We start from the raw sequence: 16,167 nt of genomic DNA on the forward strand, positions 1-16,167 counted from the left end.
ATGGCACAGTGGGAGATAATCTCAAGCCTTAAATTTTAGAGGAATGCAGAGTGCAATGAAGTCTGAGTCTATCAACTCTGCTACAATAATAGATCACTCATTGAAAGCACAAATGCAACACACAGCAGAAAAACAAGGTGAAAAACAGCTCCCGGGTACAAGGATTCCTGCATATATACGTAAGCAAAGGTCCAGTAACCAGCTTCTAAATTAGTTCCAGAGCAACAGCTGACAGATTCCTTCCCCAGAGCAAAAGGAAATGGGTCAGGAGCTCTGGGCTGGTTTCATGTAAAGCCATCCATCACAGGGAGTGCTCAGGTGGTGTATTCCTGCATGGCAGAATGGGGTTGGACTGCATGGCCTTTGGGGTTTCTCCTATTATTCTAAAGCCCACAGCTCTGTCTCAGCAAATCTCCAACTCCACTTATGGGGCATGCGCACCCCTAAAATGGTTAACCAAATTGGGCAGACACAGAATGAAAATAAGCAATAGAATCCGAGTGCTGGAAGTCAAACCCTGTTCTGCAATGCAAGGAGACACAATCCAAGCCCTCCCTCTGACAGACAGCCATCCAGCCTCTGTCTGAAAACCTCCAAAAGAGGAAATGCTCACATTTTCCAAGGCAGCGTGTTCTATTATGCTCAAAAGGAGACCGCTTTGATGCCGGTCACTCTGTCTCTGACAGCTCGCACTGAACCTGCCATGGAAAACGTACAGTTTGGCACCACTTTAGCTGCCATGGCTCAATGCTATAGAATTCTGGGATTTTTAGTTCTGTGAGATACTTGACCTTCCCTGTCAGAGAGCTCCGGTGCCCCCAGCAAACTACAAATCCCAATGTTCCCTTGAATGGAAAGTGCTGTCAAATTGCTTTATTTCTGCAGTGCAGTAGCACACCTGGTTCCAGGAACCTTCTGTAATCTGTAAAGAGGGTGCGATAAACTTCTGCCACAGGATTTATGGCCTCCTGAAGGCAAAAACATTGCCATCTGAGAGCTGAATGTTTTCCCACTGGAAATGTTGTGCATCTTTCTGGCTTGACTTGGCATTCATATTCCCATTTCCGGACTTGCTTGGCCAGTATTCCCAGCACAGACCTGAACAGGATGAACCTGGATGACAGTTTTATGATCTGAGGCAGACTCTCTGACTTTCAGGTCCCAGATTTGTGACTTTGAGGCAAGCACCGGGCATCAGTCAGACCCACAAAGCCAAACTATTCCTTTCAACCAGCATTTTGTGATGCAACATAACACAACACAACACCTATTTATTACAGTACAGCAACATATTTCTTGGGAATGTTAACTAATGGCAGGGGAGGGGGAGTTGTGATCTAAAAGCATCAGATCCTGTCTGATTTTGGTCCTGAGCAGGGTCACCCCTGGTTAATACTTGGATGGGACACCACCAACAAATAGCAGGTGCTGTAGGTGATGTTTCAGAGGAAGGAACTGGCAAAACCACCTCTGAGGATTCCTTGCCTAAGAAAACTCAATGAAACTCATGGGGTTGCCAGAAATCAACAGGTGACTTGAAGACACATATACACACACAATAATAATAATAATTTATCTATTTATTTATTACCCGCCTCTTCCCGTGGATTAAGGTGGGGAAAAAGAACCATTAACATATGACATCTTTGAAAACACATCAGTTAAAATAAACATCAATTTAAAAGAACATACTGTACATACAATTTGAAATGACAAGCTACACATATTAAAACAATTCACATGTAAAATTATAATTTAAAAATCACAATATCTGAGTAAGCCTGCCGCAAGAAACTGGTCTTCAATGCTGTTTTAAATCCAGACAGTATATTCAGTTGTTACATCTTGTCTGCCAGGCCATTCCACAGTTTTGGGGCAACTGAAGGAAAAGTCCTCTGGCTAATAGTTGCCAACCAAGTCCTGGTTGACCTGAGTAAATGCCAGCCCTGGTTAGTACTTGGATGGGAGACTGCTAACAAATACCAAGTGTTGCAGGCTATATTTCAGAGGACAGAGTGGTCCAAGCACCTCTGAGGATTTCTTGCCTAAGAAAACCCTATGAAATTCATGGGGTCACCAAAAGTCTATAGGTGAGTTGAAGGGACACATACACACACAGATTGTATCACTAGAAATCATTGGCTGCATGAATTTTAGTAATGCACCCCGGCCAATATAACAAGGTTATTCTTGTCTCATCCGTGTACATTATGCTGTACAGAATTAAAACAAGAAGGCAGAGAGGCATCCCTGCCAAAGGCATTCCTATAAGGGAAGGAAATGGCTAAGCCTAATTTCGAGGATGTCATCTAATGTGTTCTGTATGCCTTTGTTACTTGGAGGAGGACTCCAAGGCATTTGTAACAACCCTGAAGCACCCCACTTCTCTGCAGGATAGTGTCCTCTGGGTTTGGCCCATCCAGCTACTACTGATCTACTACACCACAGCAATGCTGTTGTGGGATAATTTCCTCCACAAAGGACATATACCTCCTCCTTTAATTGTATTTCCTCTTAAAAAATTAATTTCCAGTCCATTTTTTAATTTCCTTGGACAAGAATGTTTGAGCCATGATGATGACTGTCTGGGAGAGCTGAAGGGACACTCTCTGGCCTCATCTATTACTCACTGGCAGCCCATTTCGTCTCTCCCCTTCCCATATCAAAGCAAGGAAGGGACCAATTGAGTCGAGGAGGAATTGCTTCAGGGCCCTGTATTGTTTCTCCCTTCCCTTCCCATCCAGACTAACCTTCAGTCAGAATTTGGCCACCCGAGATTCATGGTGGACTTCCTTTTTTTCCTCCTCCCTCTGCATCTCTTTCCTTTTGTGCTTTGCCTCATGGGGATTGCCTCCTGTTTAGGAGTTCATCACACGGGGGACAATTGGAAGTATAAACAGTGATTAACCCGTGATAATCCCGCAGTTGCGCTACTGGTTTTCACATGACGTCGTGTTCAAAGCACTATTCTCCTGTGAATAACCTGTGATAATCCTGCAATTGTGCTAACGGTTTTTACCGAGTCACCGAGTGCGTTTACATGGCCAAGCCAGGATTTGAATCCTGGTCTTCAGAGTCACAGTCCAGCTCTGAAACTATTACACAATGCTGCCTTAGGCTTATTCACAAGGTTGATCAGGAGACAAATGGTGTAGGAGAAACTATCCCTCATTAATGTCAAGAATCCAGGAAGGCATAGCCCCCGATTGTCCTTATTTGGCTGGCACCGTCCTGATGAATCCTATGTCTATGTTTGCTTTGTTTTTAGAGATCCTGTTGTAAGCCGCTTTGTATTTTGAGATTCTATTGTTTTTCTGCATTGTATTATATTGTTTTTTTCTGCATTGTATTATGTACTGTAATTTTATATTGTTGGCATTTATGATATTGTGTACTGTTTTTCCCTGTGCATTGTTTGCTTTGTATTTTGAGATTTTGTTGTAAGCCGCCTTGATCACACCCTGTGGAAAGGCGGGGTATAAATAAAACTAATAATAATAATAATAATAATAATAATAATGTCACTCTGTCTTTTTCCTTTTCCATATGTTTTTAAAGTGTCCACGTTTCTCTCTCCTCCCACTTCCTTCCTTCGACCTCAGTTTACTTCTGTGGCAAATTGAGACAATGCAAATGGAATCAATGCAGTTCAACACCATTTTAACTGCCATGGCTCCATGCTATGGAAATCTGTGATTTGTAACATGGTAAGATATTTGGCTTTCTTTGCAGAGAGTTCTGGCACCACAACAAGCTACAAATCCACTCTGTGTGTGGTGATTGTGTAGATGAGCCCATGCTCACTGTGCATTGGGGTAACCCAAAGATAAACTGGATTTTCCTGTCCATATAGGTGCGCCCTTCATTAACATGGGATGCTTTGCTTTGGGGGCTCCTCTATAGAAAATGAGGTTCTTTATTTGCTCAGGTGGGGTGTGACCCAAGGTGACCTGAGGCTATTCACAGGTGCAGCTCACTTTATTAAAACAATAGATCAACAGGGAACCAAGTCCATGACATGAAGGCACAATACACCATACGTTAACATGAAAATTGAATCAAACAGTGATCTGAATGGAGATTGCAATCAAGAAACTAGAAGGCTAGGATTGGGAAGATCAGCTGGGAAGGAACTCAACTAGATCATAAAGTGTAAAGATATAATCCTGAACACTAAGATTAAAACCGTCCAAGCCATTCTATCCCCCATCAGCATACACAGATGTGAGAGATGTGCTTTTGTTAAGACAGGCGTACTGTTATTAAGCCATCCTATATCTGTACATTTAATTTTTCATTTCTCCCTGCTGAAATTAATGTTGGTAGTTTTGGCCCAGTTTCTAATCTGTATTCTACTTAAGGTTGAACAGTAAGAAAACAAAAATACTGTAATAACCATGGAAAATGTACATAAATTCAATCTAGATGATGAAGAAATTGAAGTTCCCATACCTTGGATCACTCATTGATCAGAATGGTGACTGCCGTCAAGAAAACAAAAGAAGATTAGGATTGGGAAGGGCAGCTATGAAAAATGAGAGAAATGCCTAAAGTGTAAAGATATTCAACTGAGCACCGAAATTAGGATTGTCCATAGCATCGTATTTCCCAGCATTGTACAGAGATGCAAGAGCTGAACACTAAAGGAAGTGGAGAGAAGAAAATCAACTCACTGGAGATGTGATGCTGGAGAAGAATGCTGAGGATACCGTGGGTGGCCAAAAAGACAAGTAAATGGGCGCTAGAACAGATCAAGCCTGAACTTCCCTGGAAGCCAGGATGACCAAAGTGAGGCTGTCATACTTTGGCCACATCATGAGAAGGCTGATTAGGAAAGACCATGATGCTAGGGAATACAGAAGCCAGTAAGAAAAGGGAGAGAAACAACATGTCAGATGGATAGACGCAGTGAGAGAGGTCACAGGTCTGAATTTGCAGTAAGCACAACAGGAAACTCTCTGGGGTATGATAAGCATATAAAATGGGATAGATAAACCCCAGAAATAAAAAGTTGAAATATACCTCTTTAACAAATGATCATCAAACATAAGCTTTCTATAGCAAAATTTCATCTTATTATATCACAACACAGTCATAAAAATTCCAATATCCTTCATCGTAAGGTGATACTACCTAACAACTTAATGCCTTGGGCAAGATCCAAAAGGGAATTGTGAACAAATATTTCTCCGGCTGCAGCAGAGCTATAGAGAGCCTCCTCCTGGCCTTTAGTCACCCACTAGCAGCCAGTTTCTCTCCTCTCCAAAGGATGCCATGGACCCAGAAATTGGCCAGAATAGCTAAAAAGAGCAGCTGTCCAGCTTGCTTCCCAGACTCCTCCTCAGCCAGAATGAACAAAAGTGAGAAGTGTTCAACTCAGAATGACTTACAAGTTGCTTTTGGGACACATTATTTTTCTCCAAACAACATCACCAAGGCTGTGAACTGCTTTCAGTTTTGAAGAAAGTTTTTATTTGTTTTCACACTGAAGCTTGGATTTCTGAACCAGTTCATGACACTCAGCCAGTAGTACATGAAAATGTTGGGCTTTTCCTAGAAATATAGAGTAGTATAATATTTCATTGGGAAGATTGTTTTCAGCTGCTTAAGAGACAAGAGGAGTTTATCACACGGAGGCAAACTGCTTAAATCCTGTGCAGAAAAAAAACCCCTCAAATGCGGGTTGTTTTTCAGATGTGTTTGTGTAAAGGAGCAATAACACAACATTAACTCGAATGGAAAGTCACCAAAACCCACTCCTATTTACCTTCAGAAGTTCCCGAAAGTAGAAAGGAGTGAGTTTGGGCAACTTTCTATTTGGGTTCATGTTGCATTATGTCTCCTTCACATAAACGTCGTCTGAAAATCTACCCGCTTTTGTGGGTTTTGTTCACTTTTTGTTCAGTTTAACCCCTGATGTCATTTGAAAATCTACCTGCTTTTGCAAGGTTTTTCTAGTTTAAATTCAGTGTCTGCATGGGATCCGTCCCGTGTGACAAACTCCTAGCATGCGGAGCAATGGATGCAAACTCCAGGAAAAGATTCCCCCAAAACATTAGGAAGAGCTTCCTGAGGGTAAGAGTTGTTTAATAAGCTGCTTTGGGAGATGGCAGAGTCTCCTTCTTTGGAGGTTGGCCACAGGGCAGGATTGCTTGGATTGTGTCTTCCTGCATGGCAGAAGGGGTTGGATTGGATGCCTTTGGAGTCTCCTCCAACTGGAGGATTCTGTGACTCCATGAAACAGGCTGCTGCCCAGAAAGAGGCCTCGCTGTTCTTTTAATTAAATTCCAGGCTCATTAAGGGGCACACTTTAGCTCTGTCTGTACAGCAACTGCTTGCAAAGGGCTTTTTTTATTTCACCTGGCAATGATGGTGTTGGCCTTTGGGGACTCCTCCCCAGCCGGCCTCTCCTTGGCACTCCTTCTTTGCTCTGTGTAAGGAAACCTCAGCAAGCCAAGGTTCCCTGGGGGGCAAGTGCCATCTACTGACAGCTGTGGTTAGTAAAGAAGGGCAAGGATGTTTTCTGAGCATTTGGAGAGTCCTGTATCTAAATTCAGCTCCCCTGATTCTGTCCCCAGGATGGAAACTCCTAAGTCACTTCACTGGGGCTTTCCCTATAAAACCCACAGCACAAAACTGCCCTTTCTATGTGGCAGAGTCCTAGAAGAAGTAGACTCCACCACTCTCCAAGGAAGGAGTGTGTTCCGCTTATGAACAGCCCTTACTGTCAGGTCAGGATGTTCCTCCTGAGGTTGAGCTGAAATCTCTTTTCCCGGAGCTTGCATCCATTCATCCAGGTCCTGTTCTCTGGAGCAGCACAAAACAAGCTTGCTCCCTCCTCAATATGACATTCCTTCAAATATTTAAACAAGGCTATCATATCACCTCTTAACCTTCTCTTCTCCAGGCTAAACATCCCCAGCTCCCTAAACCTTTCCTCATAAGGGATGGTTTCCAGACACTTCACCATTTAGTCACCCTCCTTTGGACATGCTCCAGTTTCTCAGTGTCCTTTTTGAATTGTGGTGCCCAGAACTGGACACAATATTCCAGGTACCACAATTCAAAAAGGATGTTGAGAAACTGGAGCATACCCAATGGATGGGTCTAAAATGGTGAAGAGACCTGACAAAAGACCTCTCTAGGAATCTCCAGGTCCTCCAGTGCAACTCTTTGATCAACATCTGCCAGAAGCTGACTATAGAATCATGCTGGAGGACCTACAAATGCCCAGAAAAGTGTTTTCTCTAGGAAGTTCTAGGTTCTCCATCACAATTCTAGGGTCAACTTGTGGCAGAGTTGCACTGGAGGACCTGGAGATGCCTAGAGAGAATATATGATTCAAAACCACAAATAATCAAATCCGCAAAAGTCAAAACCACAAATGTGGAGGCCATCTGTATATCCACAAATTCCAGTCCATTGAATAGAGACAATGGTTTCCTGGCATATTACACATATTATAGCACCAGTTAACATTTCAGGGCATTCATGAGGGCACACTTGACCAGTGCTTCACTCTTGGCCAGCGCTTGACCAGGACTTTCTGGTTCCTAGTCAGCATCACACTATTTCCCAATAATTCTCAAAACCATTCATATAGTTATCTACGCATCTTGGCTTTAGGCAACATCCTTCTGCCTGACTTTGTCCCCCAATGACCATCTACCATTGTTAACACTAGACTTGTCACTTCATCAGTCAGAACATAGTAACCTCCAAATAGATCAAGGAAAGTAATATGACAATATAAAGATACCAAAAAAATATTTGTTCAATAGTCCAGACTATTTATGAAGCACCAATTTTAGGTGTTTCAAAGAGACAGGCAACACACAATGTGGTATACAGTAGACAAATCTGAACAATAGATTCCACAATGACAGAATATATGTCTACATAGAGCCCAGATGTGATTACAATAATGATCCAGTGTCTCAAACAAAATGATGATGATGTCCATTCCCAGGACCTTCAACCGGACGATTTGACCCGATAGGTCTCCCTCAGATTGGTAAGTTCAGTCAATATTATAATATTTTTAATTTTTCATTCACAGGGACTACACAGTAACTGACATCTATACTAATAAACACACACACACACACACACACACACACACACAAAACCTAATAGGGATATGTTTTATATTTGAAACCATAAGATATTATCTAAATAAAATTGCTTATAGATTCAGAATCAAATATATAATTAGAATTTAGGATAATAATATTATATTTATTTTAGCGCCCCAGATGGTTAGGAGAAATAACATTAACCACACAACATGACTACTTGGATGTAATATAAGTTTGGTATATTTTTTCACACCAAATATGAAGTGTAATAAAAATATACAATACTATTGTTCTAATTTGTCAGTTCAATTGTGTGTTGCATGTCTCTTTTGAAACACCTAAAATTGGTCTGTTTGAGGTGTCATAATCTTGATTATTGGCCAAATACATTTTTTGGTATCTATAGTTTCATGGTACTTTCCTTGATCTATTTGTTTGTAACTGTCGAAGAGATGAGTGCTGGGGATTCCTCCTGACTCTTGTCCCTTCATCGCCATACCCAAAGTTTTGCATTTCTTTTGCTGTTCTCACTCCCAGCCTGTGCACATATAATATCTGTTTAAAAATAAAACAAAACACAAGTATGTTTTTGGCCCTTTACTCCATGTATCTGAGTAAGTAGACTCAAGCTTATGAAAAACTCATGCTACTAGCTTCTTTCTTTCCCTAGGCAACTTGAAGGCACATACACACACAATTCCAGGTTCCTGTAGCCATAGATATCAAGTCTGGCAGGAGAATTCCCTGCTGGGCTTTCTTCACAAAGGAGATGAAAAATAGGCCATCAAAGTGACTCCCAGGTTGAGGAAGAACCAAGCGACCCTAAAAGTCCAAACTGTTCCTTTCAACTAGCATTTGTTGATTAAAGGCAGCAGCCATTTACTGAAACAGAGAACTAAAGGTGCTCCCTAATTACTGGGAATTGTTAATTAAGGGCTGCGTAGGCTGCAGATCCTTGCAGGACACTTGCTGCTATGTCTTCTTTCTGGAATATCCCAGACTTGGCTCCCTTCCTTCTCTTGTCAGGAACCAGGCTTGCTTGGGTAGAAATTAGGCATCCTGGAAGCTGTACTTAGGGCAGAAAAATGGGCTGTACAGATCCAGGAGCGGAGACACCTGGCTGAACAAAACTAGATTTGAAAGGGATCTAGGATCTAGGAGTCCACGTGGACCACAAGTTGAACATGAGTCACACAAGAATGACAAGAAACTTTGATGAGAAGTCAAAGATTTTCATGGCTGGCATCCATGGGTTTTTTTGTGTGTGTGGGATTTTTGGGCTATGGCCGCGTTCCTACCCAAAAGATTAGATAGCGTTTGGGGGGGGAATCTGAAAAATAAATATTTTACGAAACAAAGGTGCTGCAACATCTCCTGCAATTCTATAACTAAAACTGAGGCTGTGGCCTCAATCGTATTGGTAGTCATAGAATAATAGAATCATAAAGTCATGGAATTTGAAGAGACCCCAAGGGTCATCCAGTCCAGCTCCATTTTGCCATGCAGGACGACACAAGCCAAGCACTCTTGACAGATGTCCATCCAGCCTCTAGACCTCCAAAGAAAGAGTCTCCATCACTCTCCAAGGCAGCCTCTTCTTCGGTCTAACAGCTCTTACTGTCAGAAAGTTCTTCCTAACATTAAGGTGGGCGTCCTTTCTAATGGGATTTATGTAAATGTTGCATCTCCATTCCAATATTGATTGAAGGGGGCTGCTCTAGAGTGGACTTATGGCTGCATCTACACTGCAGAACTAATGCATGTTGACACCACTTTAATTGCCATGTCTCAGTGCCATGGAATTTTGGGACCTGCAGTTTTGTGAGATATTTAGCTTTGTTCTGGTGCCACGACAAACTACAAATACCAGGATTCCATAGCATGGAGTCAAACTGCCTTAATTCTGCAATGTGGCAGCAGCATTTGGGTCTTCCCAGTCGCTGCCATAGCCACAGAAAGCTCTGCTTGCCCAAAGAGAAGGAGGCAGCCAGCAATTGCAAGAATTGGCCTGCAATACCTGTCTGTCAAGAAAAACAATCTCACAGCTTCTAGTATAGTTTTGCATATATTCACGAGCCAGGACACTCAGCTCCTATTCATTGCAAACACCTTCTTCATACAATTGGAGAGGAGACTATATATATCACCAGACGGTCAACACAAAAATCAGATAGACTACATAATTGAAAGCAGAAGATGGAGAAGCTCTATTCTTATGGTGAAAACTAGACCAGGTGCAAAGTGCTGTAGTTCATGAACTACCCAGCTAGTCAACTACCAAGTACCAACTAGTCAACTTCCAACTAGTCAGCCCTCTGTATCCATGAATTATTTATCCATGAATTCAAGCATCCATGGTTTGAAAATATTCTTAAGACATATACATTCCAAAAAAGCAAACCTTGATTTTGCCATTTTATATAAGAGAGTCTCCTTCTTTGGAGGTTTCTAAACAGAGGCTGGATGGCCATTTCTTGGGGGTGCTTTGATTGAGAGTTCCTGCATGGCAGAATGGGGTTGGACTGGATGGCCCTTGGGGTCTCTTCCAATTCTGTGATTGTATGCTTCGATTGTGAGTTGCTGCATGGCAGAATGGGGTTGGACTGGATGATCCAACTCTACAGCTCTATAATTCAATGAAAAGAGAGATAGGAACTCTGGTTCCAGAGAAGGTGCAGAGGTGATATGATGGCCCTGTTGAAGCATTTGAAGCAAGTGCCAGAACCACCCAGCAATTCATTCTCACCTGGCCAGAAAAAGCACCTGGCAGCATGTGGCACATCTCCCTGAGCCAAATTTCTCAGGCGCTGGTGACTGGCCAGGAGACAGGGATGGAGGAGGAGAAGGAGGAGCCTTCCTGAAGCTTCTAGACCCATCTCCCTTAGGCTATAAAAGGGAGAGCAGCAGTGCACCGGTTTTCAGCTCTCTTGTTTTGCGCAAAGCCTTTTCCATTGCGCAAAGCGGGCGGGCCATGGCGGGCTACCAATCCATGCCAGAGGGCTGGGTGCCCCCTTTTTGGGTCCTGCAGGCCCCCAAGGAGAGCCCTGCGTGGCTGCACCACCAGGGCCCTTTGCATGGGGGCTACCGAGGGGTGGCAAGTGGGGGCCCCCAGCACCTCTCCAACTTTGCGCACCAGAGGAGCCCCTTGGAAGCGATGGAGAGGCTGCGGATGGTGCTCCTTGACGTCTACCCAAGGCAGGAGGGCCAGGGGGCCAGGAGGGCCACTAGCCATGGCCAAGGGCTGGGGGTACCCAGGGCCAGGCAGGAGCCCCGCCGCCTCTGGCTGGATATGTCGGGCTTCTCGGCGGAGGAGCTGTCGGTGAAGCTGGAAGGGAGGCGGCTCTCAGTGGTGGGCCAGCGGGGACAGTCCCTACAGCTCCGCAGGGAAGTGATGCTGCCCAGGGACACCGACCTGGAGGCTGTGGCTTGCTCCTTGGGTCCTGATGGCAGGCTCTGGGTGGAAGTGCCTCGCCTGGCCTTGCCCTCCCCAACTCAGCATCAAGAGAGGCATGTACCCATTGCCCTGAGCCGCACCGATGAGGCCAATGGAGGAGAGCACAAGTAACAAGGCGCCAGCCCTCCAGGGAGCCAGCCAAGAGGCCCAAAAGGGCACCCAGGTGTCCCCCCTCAGTCTCTTGCAAAGGTTGCTATGATTCATCTAGAAATAATTCAGTTTGACACCACTTTAACTGCCACAGCTCCATTCTACAGACTGCTGGGATTTGTAGCTTGTTGAGGCACCAGCACCCTTTGGCAGAGAAGGCAACTTGTAAAACTATAAGTCACAGGATCTCATAGGCTGGAAGTACAGCACTTAAAGCAAACTGCATTATTTTGCATTTCTCCATTGCATTATTAACCTTACAAGTTTGCTATTTTAAGTTTTGTATTTCCCTTCCCCTCCTATTGTGATCCTGAGAAAATGTTAAGAAATGAGAGTCTGCTGTTTTCTTACATGGCAGTTACTGTACTTTATAAAAACCATGTTTGTACCGAGCAACTGAAAAAAATGTATTCTTGGCTTTTTAACTAAAACGTGTTACTGTCTCTAATTTGTTCCTTGGGAATGTTTCCTTTGTCATTCCTTTAATGTTGCTTGTGACTGTTTTGTATTGGATTTTTTAAAACTGCATTTTAATCTTGAGAAATCAGGAAATCTGCACTGCTTTCACTTGGCAATTGGCTTGTTGTACTCTTCTTAGATTTATGGCTTTTCCCGTCTTGAAAGGGCGCTGTTCCTCCTGGGTGCACATGAGTTGTGCGGTTTTGTTTTGTTTTTACACAAAAGTATAACTGGCTTTTATTTCTTTCTTTTAAAATGACAGGCTCTTTTTAGTATCCTAAATGGCACTGAAATAAGTAGTTGGGGGAGAGGGGGAGGTACAGGGGAGATGAACCCATAGAATCCTAGAGTTGGAGGAGACCCATCACACACCATGGAGGGCAGCAAACACTGTTGCGGTTCTTACACACAAAATCCATGTAGTGTGTTCAGAGGGGTTCACAATGCTGTTCATCAGTCCAACTCCCTTTTGCCATGCAGGAACTCACAATCAAGGCACCCCGATAGATGGCCATCCAGACTCTGTTTAAAAACCTTGAAAGAAGGAGACCCCACCACTCTCAGAGGCAGCGTCTTCCACTGTCTTACCAGCCCTTACTGTCAGAAAGTTCTTTCTCATATTGAGGTGGAATCTCTTTCCCTGTTGTTTGCATCGATTGCCCTGGGTCCTAGTCCCTGGAGCAGCAGAAAACAAGCTTGCTCCATCCTCAGTGGGACATCCCTCCAAATATATGACATTCCTTCAAATATTTAAACTTACCCAATTCCCTAACTCACTCCTCATAGGGCTTTTGGTTTCCAGACCTTTCACTTTCTCTGGGAGCTGACATTTGCTCTTCTTCCTGTCATTACCAATAAGAAAGAGAGAGCTTCAAATTAATTCTGTAATGCCAAACTCACAGAATGATGCCTGGCCTTCTATGTGTCACATTCTTCAAAGTGCCTACCTTGTACATTTTGGAACTGACCACCTCCTCAGACACTGTGTCCACATGGGCAAAATATCACATCCTTCCTATCTTTGCAACTCAGGGTCCACTACTGGGTTCTGGTGCAAACTGTCAGGATGACATCCAGCCACTGCATCACTGAACCCACCATATGCCCTCTTTGTTGTTGTGTGGCTTCAGATCATTTCAACTTCTAGTAATCCAAAGGCGAACCTATCATGGGGTTTTCTTTGCAAGGTTTGTTCAGAGGGGGGTTGCCATTGTGTTTGCCTGAGGCTGAGAGAGTGTGACTTGCCCACAGCCACCCAATGGGTTTCATGGCTGAGCTGGGAATCTGTCCCTAGTCTCCAGATTCATAGACCAACATTCAAACCACTATGCCATGCTGGTACCATCCCCTCTTACACCAATTTCAAAACCTCTCACCTTTTGCTTCAATTCTTCTGGAGCCCACCTGCCATTGGCACCAAAGCAAGTTGCTCCCTCTGAGATCAGAATGAAGCAGCCAGCCATATGATCAGAACTGAGTGCCTTGTTTTTGGCCTTGGTCGGAACAACCTGTGACAACAGAGAACAGGACACATGTGCCAACAGCCACTCCCGGTCGCTCCAGAGTGTCAGGTAATGGTGGGGAACCTCAGGGCATCCCTGTGTCCAGAATACTCCAAGCTGCTCTTGGAATATTCTGTGTGCATACACCACCAGAGATATCTCTTGTATGTGCCACCTCAAACATTTCCTAGGATTCCACTGAAAAATCAAGTCCAGCTCTCATGCTGTTTGATTGAATCACGTGTAAATGGTAGCATGAATCCTGAACCTCACTAATGACTATACCATTGAATTATGAAGGCCAACTGACCAGTTAGAATCATAGATGTGGAAGAGACTCCCAAGAGCCATCCATTCTAACCCCCTTCTGCCATGCAGAAAGACACCATGAAAGCACCCCAACATATGGCCACCCAACCTCTGTTTAAAGACCTCCAAAGAAGGTTAGGAATGATTCAGTAGTTTTAATTTAGTCGAGAAGAATCAATAGGAATCAGGTCTCTTACGTTTCCCTTCACTGCCTCTGTTCATACATTCATTATTTTGTACACCTTGGAGTCTGCGATTTATCCAGAGCAGTGCTGCTTAAGGTATCTGATGTGAGAGACCAGCAGGGTTTCCTCTCCCACAAAAGGTGCCAGGGACAGGCACCATATTTGGGCCCATCGACTATGGTTACTGCACATACTCATGAATACGTCTAGAAATTTTAATCAAAAAATTGACCCAAAATACCTGGGTCGGCTTATCCACAGATCAATGTAGCTACTGTACTTTAATATATCTGGAATTGAGTGATAAAAGGTGAGAACTTAGTCCATCCTGTGAGCACCAAAAAGAAGTATGGTTCACCTCTACTCTCTCATCCATCCAGCCTTTAGGATGAGCACAAACAATTATGCTTGCCAGAATTTTCTAAGTTCTTTGGCATCATTTTCCTTTGCATCATCATTTACATCCTTTGTTACATGCCCCAAAGGTTTACCCTTGACTTATCCATGGGTCACATTAAAATCCATAATTTTGGCCCCAATAGATGGTCATCTAGTGTAAGTTCTTTGTGTATTTCTGCACAGCAGAAGGGGGTTGCATAGCTTTTGGGATCCTTTCCAGTGAGTCTATACAGGACCCAGGATGCCATAGGCTGCAACCAGGACAAAGTCGAATCATAATGTAAAGGGATCTTGTAGCATCTTTGAGCAAAAGATGGAGTATAGGCCCATAAAGGCCGGCCTTGGGATGGATTTGGAGCATGGCATCCTCATGACGCATGTCCCAATTCTGCTCCGATGGCGTCGTGTCACACCGCACAGCGTGTGGCATCACAGCACTCCTCTGGTGCTGCTTCTGGACAATGCAGCACTGAAGGAGTGTTGTAAAGCCGTGGCTATCACGCACCCTGCAAAAAGGCCAGATTGGGGCTGCGGCATGTGGTTGCTGTGGTCCCAATCTGGCTGCAAAAGGGGTGGTCTGCACAGCCCCTTAGTCCACTTCCTCAGATGCATCAACTGCCTAGCTTTGCATGCTGATACTGAATTTTGGAATCATAATATAATTATATAATGTAAAAGGGCTCCAGGAGAAGCTGCTCAGTGATTTCTTGAAATGCTCCATGTGAACATGAGCCGATTATATTTATCTAGAGGTTAGGAGGAAACTTTTTCTGCAGATGCCCAGAGGTACCAGAATTGATGTTCCTTGCCTGATCCCTAGAACAGAAAACCAGTTTGCTGGCTCCGCAGTGGCGCAGCCTGCCAGCTAAGTTGTTTTCTCTCCATTAGTAAGTAGCCTATTTTGCCCCATGGGCTCCAAAGGGATTTGAAAGCCAGCCTTTGCACATTTTTGTCTGCCAGGCCTATGTAATCTGGGCAAGCACAGCTAATTCTGTAGTCTGCAGCACAGAACCAAAGAGGTGAAAAGTTTAGGATGTTGCTTTCTACAGATGAAGGCAAGCTTAGAAAAATAAAATTATTAGGCTCTGGTGCGATCTTGTGGCAAAATGAGGCATTGGCATGTACTTTCCTCTCCTGCCTGATTTTGGTTGCATCTACACTGTAGATGCACTATATATATATATATATATATATATATATGTGTGTGTGTGTGTGTATATATATATATATATGTAGATATCTACACTATACAGTTGCACACCGTATTGCTCAGTGCTATGAAATTCTGGGATTTATTGTTTTGTGAGGTATTTAACCTTCTGTCAGAGCACTCTGGTGCTACAACAGACCAAAAATCCCTGGATTCCATATTTTAGCCATGTCAATCAAAGCGGTGTCAAACTGCATTAATTTGGCAGTATAGCAGCAATCTCAGAATTGTTTGCTCCGAGTACGAATTATGGCTGTTTCCAAGCATAGGCAAGCTCCAAATGAAGGTGGTCCTTCATTAAGTTCCTTCATAGCTGCCCTTCCAAATCCAAGTCTTTTTCAGATTCCTTGACTGCCATCTCCTTAAGTCTCTCCTCATAGAGCTTGATGGTTTCCAGACCTTTCACCATTTTAGTTGCCCT

The 16,167-nt window shown here is 43.7% G+C and overlaps 1 protein-coding gene across 1 annotated transcript; it reads left to right on the plus strand.

Moving 5' to 3' along the window:
* The first annotated feature begins 11,019 nt into the window (after positions 1-11,019).
* Positions 11,020-12,246, plus strand: LOC121929665 (heat shock protein beta-11-like). The gene has a single exon (XM_042465476.1). It carries the CDS (start codon positions 11,050-11,052, stop codon positions 11,641-11,643), a length of 594 nt encoding a protein of 197 aa, XP_042321410.1. The 5' UTR covers positions 11,020-11,049; the 3' UTR covers positions 11,644-12,246.
* The last annotated feature ends 3,921 nt before the right edge of the window (positions 12,247-16,167 follow it).

The sequence above is a fragment of the Sceloporus undulatus genome, chromosome 4 (genome assembly GCF_019175285.1).
Source record: "Sceloporus undulatus isolate JIND9_A2432 ecotype Alabama chromosome 4, SceUnd_v1.1, whole genome shotgun sequence".
NCBI classification, from domain to species: domain Eukaryota; kingdom Metazoa; phylum Chordata; class Lepidosauria; order Squamata; family Phrynosomatidae; genus Sceloporus; species Sceloporus undulatus.

Excerpts from the sequence above, each read along its gene's own strand:
- LOC121929665 (XM_042465476.1), top strand. The coding sequence starts at position 11,050 with ATGGCGGGCTACCAATCCATGCCAGAGGGCTGGGTGCCCCCTTTTTGG.